At 41.4% G+C, this 19,224-nt stretch overlaps 1 protein-coding gene across 1 annotated transcript in view; it reads left to right on the top strand.

Moving 5' to 3' along the window:
* The window catches only part of HMGA2 (high mobility group AT-hook 2), a 112,080-nt gene that overhangs the window by 82,911 nt on the left and 9,945 nt on the right, over positions 1-19,224 (top strand). Inside the window, exon 4 of the mRNA XM_071423492.1 lies at positions 5,948-5,980. Coding sequence (XP_071279593.1) covers positions 5,948-5,980 — 33 coding nt within the window. The remainder of the gene's footprint in view (positions 1-5,947; positions 5,981-19,224) is intronic.

Genomic DNA, 19,224 nt, shown 5'->3' with positions numbered 1-19,224 from the left:
ATAAGAACACAAATTTAAACTTTGCTTATTGTATTGAAACACAGATACAACGTCCATTAAATGGATATTTCATAAGCTGCACTGCCCTAAATATTTTATGGAAATGTAACTAATACTGGCTATCATTATAAAGCTTAGTAACATCTATGAAGAACACTGAACTAACTACCACTGTGCTTTGAATTTTTATTATATCCTTGATAAAATCACTGGAATATTGTTGTGCTTGAACTAACAGTTCAGCTAGCAGATTAATAAAAATGATGGGTTTTCCCTTCCTGTTCTAACCATTAAATTTGTTCTTGTTAAGGTCTGTAATGGTGAGAGTAAGGTTGGGTCAAAGCAACTGAGAAATAATGGATTATATAAGCATAAAAGAAAACAGAATTAGGTTTTTAAATACATTTCTTTCACTCTTTTATTCCTCCCAGAACATAAAACCATTCCAAATGAAGCGGTTTACAGATATTTTGTAGTGAAGGTAGCTTTCTGTAAACAAAATATATGAAATCCTAACCCTGATGAAGTCAGTTTCTTGACTTCCATTGGATGTATACATATGGAACTGGATTTATGTGCCACTGCCTGAATTTTAAGACTGCCAAAAGAGTCATTTGAAGCAGTGTGCTTTGAATTTGCCAAATTAAATATAAATTTTTTATGCCAGTAAAATAACTATTAAAAGTCACTCTGTGTACTTGGAAAACTTTGAAAAGTTGGGGGAAAGCACTCTGCTTTCCCCAGCAAGTGGAATAAAAATACTCTTTATCATCGACTAACTGGTGCAGTTTCTGACATGTTGCAGACTTTTCCAGCATCAGTCAGGGAAGGTCAGTTTAAAAGCTAATAAATATTTTTGCAATTATTTGACTTTGTATTAAAAACTCAGAGGAGTGCCAAGTAGGATAGAAAATAAAGAATAGTTTCACAGATTTTGCCAGAATTCTCCACAGATTACTATTAGCCTCCTTTATGAGACTGCACAGAGAACTGTGAAATCTCCTTTGAACTCTAAGGGCCAGATGGTTTTGCTGTTAGATTCTAATGACCCACAGCAGTGTGCATACACAGATACTACGGTTGCCAGTTGACTGCAAGCATGTGAGGGAGACAGGAGAATTCATGACCTCTACTTCCAAAACACAAGTCCCCTCACTGCTGATGGGATAAAAGAGCAATTCTGCTACTGCCTCAAAAGGGAAATTATTCCTAAAGCAAGCCATGAGCATACCTGGACCTGAGGAGTGAATGGCAGGCACATCATCCCATGCAATTTCAGGAAGATTTCTGCTGATGATCAGGAAGCTGCAAGTGGCTTTTGCTGGGACGTGAGAGTTTCCTGGCAGGCTGTGTGGGCCACTGGTCCCAGCACTGTATCATTCTGTGCTGGAAGAGGAGAGAAAAGCTGTGCTCAAACCAATTAAAGCTGTAGGGCAGAATGGTAGTTACTCTGCTGTCATATGGAACTACTTGTAAGACATGATTTATTTTGGATTATGTTGGTTTCAACTGGTATAATATGAACTTCCTGATTTTTCAAGGGTATGTAGACAAAAAGACCAAATATGGTTTTACTCATCTTTTAATTTAGAACTACAAGTGTTTGGATGACCTATGAAATTATTTTAACGATCTCTGCACAACAGAGAGCTGTCAGCACTATAAATGTCATCCTAACTGGGTATTAGTTTCCATCATGGCCATTTAGTCTCCCCAGCAGAGCTACCTCCATGCAAATCTGTTATCTGTGTCAAGCTGTTGGAAAAAAACAAAGAGTCACTGTTGCCAAGAAGCATCAATCAGACATCTTCATAACACTCAGTTTGAAGAGGAAGACACGAACAGAAAATCTAAGAACACTGTGTGTGTGCAGCTTCCCCTTGGAGCTTCGGGCGTAGCAGCCAGGGGATGATTTGCATTCAAACCAATGTTTTTATTTCTGATCAATAAAGATGTGTTCCAGCATTGCTCATACTAGTTGATAAAGATTTACCCTTAACTTTCCATTTTCCTTCCTTAGCTTTGTGATGCTAGGGAAAGTCACAGGGTAAGAAGTACTTCTGTGAATGATAAGTGTGACAAATTGAATTTGATACAAGTTTAGACTGCTGGTACAAGATGAATATGAACTCATCACATGAGACTGCTCTTTTGTTCTCATGTAGAAAGCAAAGAAATTGTTTGACCAGTATGAGCTGTAAGGATATATGTATGATACTGACATAAAGCAAATCAACAGAATTTGAAAATAAGAAAACAAAATGAGGAATGTGTGACTGAGGAGGAGTGGAAGAAGTGTAGAAGATAAACAGTTGGGCTTTTAACATTCAAAACTTACAGCAAAGAGAAAAACATCAAAATTTTGTGTATTCTCCTTTTCAGGCATTTTGTGGCGTTTTTCCTTTTCAAAGTTAGGAATATTATCCTCAAGTTTTAAATTGTTATCTTCTGCCTTAGCTCACATACTCAAAATTTTAAGCATGGCAAAAGAAATACTGCTGCATTTTGGATTTGTTCTTGTTTGATAGACATTTAAATGACCTTGTTATGGGATTTTTCCGGCACTGTAGCTTGTTCTTTCTGTCTCATACATATTTTAAAAAGATATCTAGTGTTGACTTGTACTTGCATATGATGTAAAAAACCCTGAAGTTTGCTTTCGAGTATATGGAACATCAGCTGGTGTGCATGCAGTGTAAAATAGCTGGTTTTCAAACTTAGGTTAAAAATGAAATGTGAAAACACTGTGTTGCACTAATCTCCTCTTAAGATGGCTAACATAAGTGAGAGAGCCTCTGACAGAGTAGAAGTTCTACCATCTTACTCTTCAGGCTCCTAGCAGGGGCAATACATAATAATTCAGAGCTCTCCTTTCTTGCTTACAACTTGATTTTTGCCCCAGAGCACCTATTTAAAGCCTCTTGTCCATGGCTATCTTATAGTTCCAGTCTTTTCCATAACCAAGGCAGATTGTCTTTCTTTCCTGATAATTGAACATGCAGATGCAACACTTGTGAATCAGAGGTGTCACTTTCAAAGCCCTGAAAAGATCTTTTAATGCAGTAAACACAACGTTTAACAAGTTGAAGCATTAGTATCTACAGTGTGTCAAAATGGTTCCAAAGGCATTGCATCCACAACAGTTAAAGAAACTAAAGGGGTGCTTGGGAAATTTCTTGTTATTCTTGAGCACCTCAGTTCTTCTGGTCAGGGCGCTCTGAGTCAGCAGTCACCAGTCCTCACAGGACTGGACCTTACAGGATTTATATGTCCAGCCACATTCCCACTCAGCCAGGCTGAAGCATGAAAAGCAATGCCTTTGAGAATTGGCACTTGCAGTGATTCAGCTGCCACAAGCCCAAGCCCTCAAAGTGACATGAGCAGGCACGGCTCCCAGCGTGTCAGTGTGTGTGCCACTCACACTGGCTGAGGGACTGAGCCCTGCTCCTGGGCTTGCATAGCTAAACCTCTTCCATTTAAGGCAGCAAGCATGACATATGCTGAGCTCCAGATCCCAAGTCCAGGGAAACCTAGCCGGCAGTGAGCAAGCCCTGCCAAGGAGCTCTCGATATGAAGCGCTAGGATAGCAAAGGTCTTGAATGACTAAAATTCTTGAAAGCCTTGGTCAGTATCACAGACAGTTTCCAACTGGGCAAACTACAATATTTTCCCTCTGCTTTTTATGAATGGCTGGATAGGGTTGTGCTGGAGTCAGAGTTCCCTGTGGAAGCCATTCATAAAAATAGCAAAACAAAACAAACACATGCAAAAAAAACTTTAAAGGTCCAGTCCAAAGCCACTGGGTGCCAGAGGCTGGGAAAACATGCTGGCAGCTCAAGCCCCAGCTATCACTGAAAGTATTCAAGGGGCTTTTTGGTGGTCTGAAAAGTATGAACTGCTGTGTAGAAGGGCAGCTGGTAGAATTACTGTGACACATACTAGGCAGAAAGCCAGAGCTGGCCTTGTTTCAGACATTGTCTTTCCTCTCATTGAAGTGTCAGGACCTAATTCATGGAAAATATGGTGAGTTGGCAGCTCTTTCAGAAGATTTCATTGAGTTACAGTGAGTGAGAGTCACATGAACATAGAGTGCACAGCCAAAAATATATGGGGCTTTCTGAGCTGGAGAAAACAGTCAGCCTCTAAAAATGTCTGTGGATTTCATGTGGTTTGGGAGTAGACACATGTACAGGTGTAATCAACAGGCAAAAGAAAAGAAAATAAAGTGAAGAAAAAAATTGACAGATTACAGAAGAGCTCAGTGGGTTCTATAATTATGAGAGATTCCTTTAAAACAAATCATTCCTTTGTTCAAGAGCAGCAAATGTCCATTAATGAGTTCAGGGCCTGCAGTCCACCTGGAGAAGGCATCAATAAAATGTGTGCCTTGATAATAGTTTCTCCATTGCAAGGGAATTTAATGGAAAAGGAAAGGGTCCACCCTGAAGTTTAAAGACAGACCTAGTCATCAGATATTTTTTTTCCTCTCATATTTATTTGAGAGCAGAACTTGGAGACTGTTATATACAAAAATATAACAGCAGTAGGATTCTACTGAGTTAGAAAAAGACTGAAAATAAACAAAGCATCTCTTGTTAAAATGGGACACTTGTAGTGGGCAGCCAAATTTAATCAGTTACATTTAATTTACATTTTCATTGATCCTTCCCACTGAAATATTGCTCTGAAAGGCCAGTTACACTAAACTGCTTATTCAGAAAAATTCCAGTTATTTCCTACTACACTGTCGTGAAAATTAGGTTTTTGGCCATGCAGAGGGATGGCATGTTGGCTTCTGCCCAAGAAAGGCACTAAAATCTAAAATCATGGCTGGGATTAGGAAAAAGCAGGAAGGAAGGGCAGGAAGAAAATCATTGGGTGAAATTCATAGACTTTAAAAACAGAATGTCTGGGGGGGGGAGGGAGGGAGGCAGCAACTTTGTCCCATTGAAGTAAGAGAAGCCTTTTTGTTGTTTCTGTGTCAGGATTTCATCCTTGATCTGTGATCTTATTGTTCCATGCTGCTTCCAGCACCCACAAGGGTCATCCCATCATCTGGGCAATGCTGGTGTATTTTAAGCACGTCTGTATTTGTTCCTTAATTGGTACTCCTCTTCTCCTGGGTGGGGATGAAGCACACCGGCACCTTGGTGGGTCTCCTGACTCATGTGAGGACTGTGTTTCCCAGTCCTGCGTGGGACCAGCCAGGAGAGAGACTTGCTGAGGATCCGTGGTGGTGCCACCAGGTCCTGCATAGGCAGGTGGACACACCCACCCTGGCTAATGATGGGCATCCCTGTAATCACATGAATAGGCTTGCAAGGGTCAGCACAGCATCAGCTTCATGCAGCTGAAAATCTCAAACCAGAACTCACAAGGGCTGGAACCACTGTCCATCCCAGTCTCCTTGGTTTTGGCAAGGGTGGCTTTGGTCAAGTGGGAAGCCATGGCTCAGGAATGGGGTTATGTGTCCTTCACTTCTCTGCCTAAGCTTTGACCCTGCTTGTGATGAATAGGGAGGGCTCCCCCACAGCAGGACACTCCACTCACAGCTGAGAATGCTGTAAGAGAGCAGCAGCAGTGGAGACAACAAAATCTATTTATAAAATCAGGTCACTCTCATGGTCTGATAAGTTAAGGCAGCAGTACCATAGAAGAGCAGAAAGATGTAACATGCTAAATTAGATTTCACTTCGATTTTAATTGTACAAGCTTAACATACTCCTCTTCATCCACACTAACGTGAACTACTTCAGAGCAAAGTTGTAGATAGGTATAGGAGAGGCTGGGTGTGAGAGCTGGTATGTTCATCTCTCCATTTCTGACTGTGGGCTTTTCCTGTGTTTTATTTCTGTTGCTGAAAATATTTTTCCTAGTACTCATAAAATCACAGTTAAGCGTTTTCACTTAATTTTGTTTTTCACTGTGCCTTTGTTTCACTTTTCAGCCTCAACAAGTGGTTCAAAAGAAGCCTGCTCAGGTAAGAAAAACTAATTTAAATTATTTAGACTACTTTAGTGAAATAATATTTCAACTGGCCTCTTTTACTGTAAAGAAAGAAGGGAAATGCATCAATTGTATGAGCTGGGGGACAGCTGCTGGCTTGCTGGGCACAACCACCAGAACAAGTCATCTGGTGGCCCTGGAAAGAGAGGAGGAAGCAGGGAACAGTGACTGCTCAGAATTGTCCTCCTTCTGCATTGGTCACCTTGCAGTGATAATGCAGACACACATGCACACTTCTGTGATGTGAGTCCAGCATGCAATAAGTATCTCTCTGTGTCCTGAATATGGCTAGGTGGGAACTGCATTACAGCAAGAAGGGGCATGTGCATGAAACCCATCTCTCTGCTTTCCTTAGTGTTGCATATAGGCAAAGCCTTATAAAATAAGGGCCTTTGTGAAATCATGGCTCAGGCCTGCTACTTAGGCTAAGTAGAAGGGAACTATGGGAGAGTGACTCAGCTGGAATAGGGGTAGAGAGCTGTGAGAGACGTGAGAGACATGCAGGGTGATGGCCACGTGTCCACGTCACGGTGTATGGTGGTTGGTGGCCTTGGGCTTGTTGTGCCTTAAAACTGTGCAAACTGGTAACCTGTTAACTGCTTAAAAAGGCCTTGGTTTTGCAATAAAGCAGCTCTCCTTTGCACTGCCTGGGGACTCTGCATTGCTCTGCATCATCACACTAAAGGATTCTGTAAATCCACAAAATATAATAGGTTGAACTTGGTAACCAGATTGGATCCATCATAAAGACTAACACATTGGAACTTTTTGGGTTGGGTAGTATTATTCTTTTTTAACACTTTGAAAAAAAATGCAAGCCACAAGGTGTCATGAAACCAGTCAAACACTGCAGTTAAAATCAACATCATTTTCTTCTTCCAGCCTGTTAAAAACCCCAAGAACCTAACTCTAACACTTTGTTATATGTGCACCAACAGAGAAAAACCTCTGGGCATGGGAACAAGTCCATGACTGCTTGGCAGAGTCCGTGGGCTGTGCTGCTGTACCTCCATGTACATGAACGATAGCTTAGTCAAGAGTATAAAGGGTCCATTGCTCTTCTGGAAAGAGGTCTGCTTTTAGAAAGGAATAATACTTCAATTTTTCCACCTTATGGTTCTAATACATTAATGTACAGTGTACATCGTCATAATATCAACTGCAGTCTGAATTAGGAACTGTTGCATACGAAACAGAAAACATCCAGATACGAGTTGAAGGGGTAAAATGATGTAACTCTCCAAAGCATGTGCAGGAATCAGATTTCTACAAAAGAAATCAATAGAGTTGTAGCAATGATGAATCCATAGCACAGCTAATAATCTCTCTGAATGGTGGAGGTGACACACAGGATGAATGTAGCAATACTTTCAAGTAAGGTTTTGTGAGGAGAGGTGATGTCTTTAGGCCAGCTTATGCTAAAACCCACCTAAGTCCCCAGCAACTTACTATGTATGATCTGACTACACCACACAATTCAGAACACACCAAGCTCTTCTAATAGAAGAGATTTCCCCTCCATGTCTTGTTTATATCCTTCAAATGTTACTGCTGCAATCAGGCTATTCCTACTACAACATGGTAGTAAACCTGCTGGTGGACACAAAGCCAGCTCTCTCTTTTGTGGCACCTGAGTGACAGGGAGGCTAAGCCCTGCTGCAGAGAGGAGGCAAATCCAGGAGGCAGAGACTCCCAAGCAGCTGCTAATGTTGCCTTTTCCTCTGGCATGCATCAGAGCTCAGTCCCACTGAGGTCAGCAGGAAGAAGGGGTCTAGAACTGATGGCTGTAGCCTAGCCTAGCAGAACCCATTGCTGCCAAGGGCCTTGTGGTGCTGCCAGGTTTCCAAGCTGCCCAGGCACTGACGCCTGCAAGTGCTTTGTTTGTGCAATAACCATGTGCAACCCTGGATGCAAGAGAGGAAGAAAGATCTGGGATTGAAGCTGGGCTGGGGTGTAGGAGGACAAAGAAGGGACCTGGACTCTGTTGTTTTGTAGCAGAACAAAGTAATGACAGATTTAATTGATGGCCAAATGATGTAGGCATTTGAACTGAAGCACTAGCATTCCCCATATGGATTTTCCTGACCTTTTGCTGAAGCAGTGATTCTGATAGGGATGCTGAAGCGTGTGTCAACCAGCTGGATGCCACTGCTGCTACAGTGGTGCCTCAGCAGTTGTAGCAATGTAGGCAGAGACAGAGAAAAGAAAGCTTTTTGACATTTCCATTAGTAATGGAAGTGTTTGTGCAGAAACTGAGGAGCCACAGAAGAATACATGAAAGGAGAGAGAAGGCTGTTTAGATCTCTTCAGTTACCACAACTGAGTAGTGAAAGAACACCTTAAATTATTATATGCCATGTCTTTACACAGACAACATTTCTGTTTTTAATCTTTGGACAAAGGGATGTTCAGTGAAATCACTGAATTATCTTCAGGCCTTCCTGGTTTTAACAGGCCACGCTCTCACGCTTGCAGTAGCACACCATTGCAGTTCTGCTGTTATGGGTGCATGGCAAAGAACAAATATTTACCACTGTGAGCAAATGCTCAGGATGGTGTCTTCCTGAGGCTGAAAGAAGGAGAGGTAAAACAGTGTAATTCCTGGGGTGATCAAGAACTTCATGCTGCTGGGTTTCACTCAGGTCTGGTTGCTTTTCTCTAATTTCTCTTTATAGTACCTAATTTCCCTTTGAAGTAGGGAGGTTCAGACTCTGAATTAACAACAAGAACATGAGCTCATGCAGGCTTTCTAATCTGAGCTGTCTAAGGAAATAGTGATAAATTATATAAACATGGGGACTACATGGAAGTTCATGGAGGATAATGTAAATCTTATACTACATTCAGAGGAATCTCTTCCTTTTCCATCTGTTTCCTTCAAAATATCCTCCCAGATGGCTTTACCATGTGGCAGTCTGGATTAAGTTAGAAATGTATACTTTCTTCATTGGTGGGGACTGTGAGAGGTTACAGTCAAGAACTGCTGGTTGATGGTGAGCCTTCCTTGGTAAAAGTGGCAGAAACTCCTGCTCACACGTGGTCCCTGAGTGGTCTCCTGTGCTTTGGATTTCATGTGTATTCTGAAAGATTTCTTAGGAGTGTTAGTTTACATCACTCTTACTCTTGTTCTTGCTGCTAGCAAGTATGTCTCTTGGGTTTGTGTCACTTTTACAAGTACAGAAGCAGTAAGACCAGATAAAATTCTCATTTTGCAAATAACAGCTCTGTTCCTATTACCATTTCCCAGATTTTAAGCATCATGCAGGGCACTGCCATGCTCTAAATCTCTTCATGGATATCAGCTGTCCAGTTTAGGGCCATACAGATGTTTATGTAAACTTCTGCAGTATCTTTAAACTTTGCCAGAGCTCTGAGGATTTACCATCACACAGAGAGTACATAGCAGCAGTAAAACCCACTGGAAATCTACACACCCATGTCTTTAATATGAAGCTTTGAATACAGTGGTCTGTTCACATCTTTGTGATGATCACTGATGCATACTCTCACATTTCCTTGGGGAAATTAAGAAAAGAGCCAGCATAACTGTGTGACATTGGTAAATTTAGCACTTTCACGTAGATATTTGCCTGAACCTCAAAACAAGACTCTTTGAAATCTGCTCTGTCTCTAAAGAATGTACAGCTGGATCTTACAGTCATGACATAGTAATATTTTTACTGAGGTGTGCAAATACACAGTCCAAACAGAAATTTCTTCATTTCCTCATTTTTAAGCAATTTGTAGCAGCTGTTGACTCAGCCATATGGGGGAGTTACACTCTAAAGTAATATGAAGGAAATAGATGTTTTTAGGAAAACACAATGAAAACTATCAAAATTTTCTGGAAACAGGACATGTTTATTTTTTATCATTTCTGCAGAGAAGACATATAATGAACATAGAACAGCCCTTTGAAAATTTTATTATCTCTCTTAAAATCTCACATCCTTGGAAATCCTTTGTATCTGAGTCTGAAAGACAGCATACCACTCAGAAAGACAGTGTGTAGATCAGAATAAAAGTATATCAGTCAGAAGAGTACACGTAAAGTATGCATAAAACAGTGTACACAAGAAATTGTACAGAAAACGTACACCAAAAGAACAAGTGAAGCATACTTCCCTACCTAATGCTAAATGTAGTAGATGTTTTTAAAACAATGTCCAAAAAAATCAAATCCAACAAGAAGAAACACTAAAAAGTGTAGTCTTATTTCATACAGAACAGAAGATCTGTTTATATACATATATATGTATATGCGTGTGTGTATACATATATATATATATATATATATATATATATATATACACACACATATACGTATATATGTATATAAACACACCTCAGGTCTCAGGTTGCATCTATTGCATATGTCTACTCAGTGTAGGACCCAGTAAATGCTAGAAGCATCACACAGGCTCTGCAGCCCAGGAGCTACAGCTGTGGGTCACACATTGATGTGCAGCCACAAAGTTGCTGGCTGTGAACCTGGGGCCCCTGGTGGTTGTGTGGTGGGGCCAACGTGCTGGCAGACCCCAGCCAGCAGGCCCAGGGAGCACATACCTCATCACCTCTCTGTGCCATGCAATAAAGCTGCACTTAACACCAGCTTCAGGCCTTCTGTGTATCTGCTAGCCACCGTATGTGAAATTCATCCTTTTCCCTTCTGGGAAATGGCAGACAGAAATGTGGTAGGAATACTCCAGAAATCCACTTTTCACAGGCTGAAAAGAAGCTTCCAGTGTCACAGACAGATTGGCACCAAGCAGGTGCACATACACATCTGAGAGAGTGAGTGCCATTGTCCAAGGCCACCCTGTGTCCTGTGAACCCAGGAATGCTGCAGTCTGAGCCTTGACTGTAGAAATACTGAATAATCTCTGCCCTGGAAGTTGACCTAGTGCCCTGGGGTTTCATTGCTCTTTCCACTGCATTCAGCAAGCTACCTTGTGTCTCATGGACTTTTTTTGTGTTTATTGATAAGGAGAGTCAGAAAGTTCCCAGGGGAACTCCCAAAAAGTCATATCCTGGAGAGGTAAAACTTTCTTTTCCAATAACGTGTGTAATTTTGTCCTTTAGCACAGGATAAATGTGCACGTGTTACATAGGCCACTCTGGAACATCCTCTAATGTACTGTAGGCTCTTGGTACCATGTGAACACATGCTGAGCAAACATGTTTTGTGGCTTATGGGAAATAAGGAGAGTCTCTAGCTTTCTTCATGGATGCAGTAGATGGAATTTCATGGAGGGTACTGGGCTTAACATCCTTACTTTCTTTCTCTTTTCAAGGCAAAATGGTGGAAACTGGTGTGGTTTCCAAAGGAAGATATATTCAGTCTTCCTTTTTCTTTTATAAGGGGTTTATTGTGACAGGGAGACGCTGAATAATTTGTCTGATGACTTAAAAAAAAAAACCAACAAAACAGATGTTTTTTGAAATAAAATAAGAAAAAGAATCTGGGAGAAAATATAGAAGTTGCAATTACTGCTTCAATGAACAGATGAAGTACTAACCTGGGCTAAAGAATGATGGCTAGAAAGGGAGGTCAGGTATATCTGAAATAAGATATTTTCTTACTTACATGACATAAGTTCTGAATAGAATCTGAATAATGTAATTCAATGATGCTATGCCTGAATACCTGAATCAGTATAAGACTGAGGTAGCTAAGGTTTTAAATATTTTTGATTGTCATTTACTACATAGCTATGATAGAGGAACATTTTTGAGATGGCTACTTCCATAAATTTGTCTGTAAATAAATTAAGCAAATTGATTGGATTAAATCAACGGATTTAAAAACTCTTAAAGAGCAGGAGTATATTTAGGCATTCAGTCACTTTTGAAGACTCAAAACTTGGAAATACCTCAGCAGCAGTGCCATTTCCTATCCTAGCAAGCTCTCCAGGCTGCCAGGAGAGAAGTGTTCCTAGTGCTGCTCCCTAAACCTGAGACACAGTGCAGCTCAGCATGTGAAGGTCAAAGAGCCTGAGTGATCAAGCAGGAGAAGCATGATTTGATTTGGTTGAGTCCACAGATCTGTTAAATTCAGATGTGTAATTCTGACAGTAGATGCTGAGTTTTACATCCCCTTGCTTAATGCACCTGTGGTCCACAAGGCAGGCTAAGGTGCCTGGCACTGTGCCCCATGCAGTGCCTAAGGAACAGATAGAGGTGCTCAGTCAGTACTGTGCCAGGACAGCGCAGCTCCCTTTGAAACCACTATTTCTGAGAACTGTGCTGTGTAAGTTCCATTTTGGGCAAGTGTCACAGTGCTTTGATTCCCCTTCCACTAAAACTGAGGTGCTTATGCTCCCTTCTTGCATAACGGAGTGGTCAACGTGCATGCATTTATAATCTGATGTGACAAAAAAGGAATCAGATTTAGCAAGATATTTTTTTACTTCCTGACTTGTGAGGGACTATCTCGGGGATTCAGTCTTGCCTGCTGCAGTGTGCCACTTGAAGATGTCATGTCCTTGTCAGCCAGTTTATGAGTCAATCGAAGAGCAGGAGTGCTGTGATTTAGTTCAACATAACAGGAACCTTCATCTCTGAACAAGAACAATAATGGATTCCTGACAGCTCAAACACACAGCATTTATTTCCCTGAGGCAAACTCTAGGGCAGGAGGCAGCTTTCTGAATGAAGCACTGGTCACACATTTGCCCATTCAACACAGATACACTTTCAGGTCCCTGCTTTTTTTCCAGTGTGGTGGGCAAGACCTGATCCTAAAAGCAGGAATGTAAAACTTCAGGGACTGCAGCTGTTGAGCCACTCCTTGCACAGCATAGGGAGTGGGTGTTGCAGTTGGTGGTAGAAGGCTAGAGTATGCAGGGGTGAGCTAAAAGATTTCCCTTAAGCCAGCAACACTCCTCTTCAGCCTCTCCCTACCTCTTCCCTCCCCACTCCTTGCTTGTGGAAGAAGCCTGAGGTGGTCAGGCAACATCTGTGGGCAGAGTGGCTGTGTGTTTGACCCCACAGCTGTGGCCACAAAAGGTGTTTAGGGAGGAACTCCTTCGGTTCAGAACTTGGCTCTGATTTGACACAAACTGAAGTCTCACTAATAGTAGCCAGAAGAGAAGGGCTTGTGGTGTGTGCTTGGGAAACACTGTTGAGGAGCATAGCTGAGCAGTGTTTAAAAAAGTGCCAGTCAGGAATAAATTAAACAGTGCTACTTTTGCATACACATGCTACATATTTTGGCTGAGATTTTCAAGAGTAGCAAGAGTCAGTGCTGCTAACACTTGGGTATCTTGCTTCATACAAGACATGCGAGACATACAGCATTCTCAGCAGCACATGGCTACTCCCTGAAAATAAGGATTATTTTAAGATATTTTCTGTCTGATACTCAGAAAGCTGAAACTACTAGCATGATCACTCTGTGGAGTTACAGTAATAAAAATAATCAAAATGCTAATTCGCAAAGATGAGGAGCAGGAGGCTGCACAGGAGGAAAGTGCTCTTTGGTGAGAGCTTGGTTCCTGAGCTTCTCATCAAGGGCTCTGCATTTTCAATGGTCTGCATTGTTGTTGCTCCTCCACATCCAGGTGAAGCCACTGAAAGATGCTCTATTCCCTGACTTAAATATTACTATAGATACTTCAGGGTTGTATCCTTGCTCATTTGTTGCACTGAAAAAAGGGAAAAATAGGGAAACAGACCTATGTAACAATTCTTGGAAATTGCTCTATCTTTGCTGTTCCAATTCAGCATATAAATTCTGCTACAAATTTTATTTTAAAGATTAAGTATGGTGTGATGCATATGTAATGAGGTAAGCACAAATAGAATCAAAGTTAAGGTCAATGAAAATACAGTTTTTGTCTGTTAAATAATTTGCTCAGATAGATAGTTACAGTCTTCACCTATCAGCACTAATAAAGTTTGGCTAGGAAAAATAGCAGTATACTCAGTCCTTATTAACATATTTAAACATGTTATGGAAAGAAGCAATAAGAAGACTATTTTTTTTTCTGGATAAATATCAGGGAAACCTGGTATTTTGTGAATTTAGTTCCTTGAAATCAATGCTGCCATGCTACCCCTGGGTGACATCTGGCCTCCCTGGGCAGTTCCTCAGCTTGTGACACCTGTGCCAGACATTAAGGCTAGGATGGACAGGCTGAGCCTATGAGCTTGCCTCCTCCCTTGCAGTTCAGAGAGGACAGCTCAGGTGAAGGATTCATAATCAGTGTGAAACAATTGTAATAGACACTTTAAAACCAATTTTCCTTGTGGAGCTTCTATTCTATAATATTTCTATTGATGCTCTCACTGTACTGTTCCTTAGTGCTGAGATGGAGTGAAGCAGCCCAGAGGACAAACACAGTCCGTGACAGGCTAGGTGCAGTTTGGGGGCACATTCAGAGCTCATGGTCATTGATTGCTCCTTGGATATTGTAGGCATGTGACTGCTGTGACAGTAGACAGTAAGAAGTACAGGAGTATCACAGCCTCATGTTAGACCATGCAGTGAGAATTATGGTCCTAGGCACTTCATGTTGAAGGCTACAGAAGTATGTAGGTGGTTTTCAGACATCAACACTTTGCATCAAAACAGTGCGAGAAGGATCTAAATCTTTGCACAGTCTAATGTTTATGAGCATCTTGAGTTCATCCTTACAGGACCTAAACAAATAAATTTTCCTTTCTCACACTGAAGAGTGAGAAAGCTTAAAAACCCCTGCCTGACTGTTGGGCATTGTAGCAGTCAGCAGTCACATTACCATAGCAAACTATCTCTCTTTTCATTGGGATCCCAATACAAGAAATTTTAAATTTTTTAGGAGGTCTGCTCCAGCAGATGTTGAGCATCACTGTGATGAAGTTCTGCTGTTGATCCCACTGTAAAGCATTTCTGGAAATTCCAGAATGTTTTCAGAAAACGTTGGCTGAAATCTCTCTTTAGAAATGACTAATGATTATATTAGAGAGGGATATAATATTGCTAGTGTAGTTTTTGCTTTTCTTGTGCTCTGTCAATGTAGTCACATTATTCAGGGCTGATCTCTGATCTCAGGTTTGAAGAGTTACTTGCCACACAACAACCATGGGAAAACAGAAGGAGAGAAATAAATGAATCACCCACATTCTGCTTGAATTCAGATCTCAGATTTCCCACATCCTGGTATTTAATTTCTCACAGAGTTACCAATGGTTGATCTCACGGCAGGATTAGGGGGAAGAAAAATGAGAGCTCCATTGAAACCAGACTTGAGTCTGGAAAGAAAGAACATGTGAGCTCTAGGACCCCGGAGATATCAGATTCAAGGTAGTGAATGTCTTCCACCCCCTCCCCTTCCCTGATTCTCAAGCTTATTTTGAAGCAAATTCTGGAAACTGAATTCAGAACAGCAAAGACACAGTTACAGTAAGTTAGGGGGCTCACACATCGCTTCAGTAGTCTCCTGAGAACTGTGTTATGTAGTGAGGCATTAACTATAATTTATGTTGGTATTTTTTTATGTTTAGACAGGAGAATAGATTAACATTGAAGTATAAATTGCAGTAAATCTGTCTCAGTTGTAAAATAAACATGTTTTGAACATTTCCATCAGGATACCTTCTCTGATTTGATTATAGAATGTATATGTGTTCAATTGGAAAAGAAATTCCCATAAAAGATTATATAATCAAAAGGAAATCATCAGTATCTACTAAATTTGAGACCATCAGTCACTTTGAATCAGGTTATCTTGCTTTGAGAAATAAAGAGCTTTGTCCTGTGGATAGCTGCATAGACTGATCTAGAAAAGTTGTGTCGTTGCTCTGTGCTGAGGAGGCCAAACTTTCTCACACTTTCCACCAGATTCAGAGTGTGAGATATTCAAGAAGTTGAAAAAACCTTTAAATGCATCACTCTAAATCCTTTAGGAGTTGAACATATTAAGATGACAAGAAGAGTTTGTCATTAAACTATAACTACCCTTTTTGGATTACCTGGTATTTGTAGATTTATTGGCAAGGTGGCTTAAATTAGGGATATATTTTTAGCCTGCAGCATTACATAATAAAATAGCAGCTGAATTCTTGCAGTAAAAAAGGGAAGGGATGGGGGAAGTTTATTAAAACCAACATGAACCTCTCTGATTTTGCTTTTTCGTCTGCACGAAGAGGTGTTCCATGGTTACACAATCAGTAAAGTTTGCAAGAGAAGCATTTCCATTGCCCCATTGTGCTCAGGAGCTGTCGCCTGCCTTTCACTGCAGACCTGCTGTTTAGTCTGAAACTGAAAATTAAACCCAGAACCTCAGCTCTCTAAGTTAAATATTCTGCATTGCTGGAAGCACGCAGCCTTGCCAGTGTCTGTGTGGCAAAATCCATGATCAAAATCTTCAGACATTTTTAGAGCATTTTACAACTCTGTTAAGCTTTAATGTTTTTGTTTTGATTTGGTTAGGGGTTTTTTGGTTTTTGGTTTTGTTTTGGTGTGTTGTAGTTGTTGTTGTTAAAAATCATGTTCTAAATTATACTAGAAAGTCCCATGTGAACTGTGCTGAACCAGCTCAGGGAACCTGGCTCACTATCTTTAAGAAATATGTTTCTCATTTTGGAGGGCTTTTCTGAGAATGGCCAGGGTAAGGTAGAGCCCTGTATGTTAAACTCACTCCTTCAGAAACAAAAAAGCAAGGGATGAGAAAAGCCAGGGGAGACGCGGAGAGCAAGGATGGCGGCGGCCGAGCCCATGCGCCCTGCGTGGCCGAGGCTGCACGGGCAGCATGGCAAGGGCCGCTCAGCCCCGGGGCTGGCGCTCGTAAAAATGTCACCAGTGCGCTTCCACTGTGAAAGGCGCTTTTATCTCCCCTTCCCACAGCCCCTTTCCAGAGGGTACGTGAGGCTGGGCCTGGCGGCTGCTGCTTGGCCTCCCCGCATGGCTGGACCCTAATGAGGTGTGTGCGGCTCTTGGCTGCAAGTTTTCAATCTCTTTCTTATTACTTCAAAGCTGCTGCTCCGAGGTTCAGACAAGTTTGATCACTTGGCAAAATCTCTCAGCTGGGATTCAAAAGGGAAGATGCTTTATTTTATTATTTATCGCTGTAGATAGATAGCTCTCCCCAAACTACTCTTGCCAGTGGCTTCGTGGTCAGAGCCACAATGTTTTTTTAAGTGATAAAGGATTGAAGGTGAACAACTTTTGGCAGTTGCTTCCTGTCTGTAACAAGTGGTCGTTTTTAGGGGGAGAAAAAAAGAGATAGAAATATAACAGGCCTTACTTTATTTTCCTCTTCATGGTTTATATTTGGTGGGGGGGGCGGGGAGGAGCAAAAGGTAAATGATGTGGGTTTGACCTCCATTTCAAAGCCTCTCAAAGTAATGTTTCCCTACCCTATTCTGGGAGACCGTTGCTGTAATCCTTCCTCTGCCTCTCAGCATAAAGTATGCAGAGAAACTGGTGCTGTTTCAAGTATTTCAAGGGCTCAAGGAGAAGGCAGATTCACTCAGGTTTACCTTTGTGGGCTCCAGTAGCCTTTTGGGCTTTTCCATCTCCAGTGCCACAAGAAAGCAGAGCTAACACAGTCACCCACAGCATTTCAGTGAACTAGGCAAGTCTAAGAATTTTTAAGGTTGGCATCCATCTTCTTTCATCTAATTATGGACACAAATATTAGTGATTAGAGACTATTATTAGAGCCTCTGCTTGCCTTATGCTCCAGTCTGGATTTTGGCTGTGAATGCAGAGCAGTTTACCATTCCTCCAGTTTACAGCATCCACAAGAGGTTTGTAAGAGCAGCTTCTCAGAGTTGGGGTCAGTCCAGCTCAGTTGTATATGTTTCTAACAGCACCGCTGCCTTCTTTTTCTTAATATTTTATTTCCTTCCCACCAGAAATGTTTATATATTGTAGGGTTGAAGCTCTCCAAGACAAAATACATCTCTGTCAGTGTTGCATAGCACCCGCAATTGCTTCAAGCACCATTTTCACTTTAGGTCTGTGCTTTGCAGACTTTAAATGGTGTTTCCTGTAAAATTCTTCTGACTAGTACTGAGATTTTGCTGAAGATTTTCAGTCTCCTTTTAATCACATGGGGAACAGATTTTTTCAAAGTGTTTTGACCTGCTTAGGTCAAAAAGGCACTTGCTGTAGTCAGATGCCAAAACGCGCTTAAGAAATCTGGCCTGACGTAACTTAGACAGCTGAGTCTCAATTTCAAAAGGCTTCAGCCACACAGGCTTTGGCACTGAGTGACTTGCTGCCTTGCAGGAACCTCATTGCTGAGTTAATTTCAGGGCTGCTTTATAATCCATGGCAAAGTTGGGCACCTAAAGCTGAGGTCCATTCAAGATCATGTGTATGAGAAATTGAGAGGCAGAACCTAAGGCAGGTACATTTAGGTTTTAACTAAATGTCAGTCAGACTAATTCCTGTTTCTGGAAGTTCTCAGTGTGAGCCCTCCTGGATTTAAAACTCCTGTGTCAGATAAGCCCTTTCTCTCAAAGTAACCAGAGAGATTCCTTATCACTCACTCCATTATATCAAACAGTTGTCCTAGTGGGAGATAAGCTAGGAGATGGAGAAATGTTTTTTATTCCCCCTTAATGTAACAGGAAGAATAGACTTGAATCTATATTTTAAGTAAGCTGTTCTGACTTAAAGAGGAATGTCCTGTCCTGTCCTGTGGGAATCCTCCTAAGCAATGTCTTGGTCCCCTCCAGTTATCTAAACCTGTTGCTTAAGGACCAAAACTTGGCCAAGCCTGGCAACATACTTCCTCCAGTAGAGGAAGGGATCTGTAGTAGTGGTTCCTGTGTGTGTAAGGATGGTTAACTCTCTCTGACCTCTACCAGCTGAGTCCCAGCACAGCCCCAGCAACTTCACTCAGCTGCCTCAGCTAGATCACTTCCTCCAACAGCTGGGGATGTGTATTATCCAGTAATCCCCATGAGCAGCCTTTTTGCTAGTCAAGCAGTGCTATTCCAGCCTTAAAAGGAGAGGACACACTTAATTTGCTTACTATGCAGCTAAAAAAACCACAGGCTGGTGACCTGCAGGAGAGAGTCAGGTTTTGGCTTTACTTTCTGTACTCCCTTTCTGTCTTTCACAGAATAATTGATTATTTATATAAAAGTGGACTGATTTTAATAGAAGAAAGATGCTTCTTCCATACACAAAAGTTTATGGGAGAGCCTTCTTCCTAGAAGGTAGAAAACCCATCTTGAATACCTACTTCAAATAGAGCATGGGGATTTCAAAACAAGTCCATG

Source organism: Agelaius tricolor, unplaced genomic scaffold (genome assembly GCF_023055355.1).
Source record: "Agelaius tricolor isolate 1412-34295 unplaced genomic scaffold, bAgeTri1.0.p SCAF_3, whole genome shotgun sequence".
In the NCBI taxonomy this organism is placed as follows: domain Eukaryota; kingdom Metazoa; phylum Chordata; class Aves; order Passeriformes; family Icteridae; genus Agelaius; species Agelaius tricolor.
This window is presented reverse-complemented; position numbering and strand designations above follow the sequence as displayed.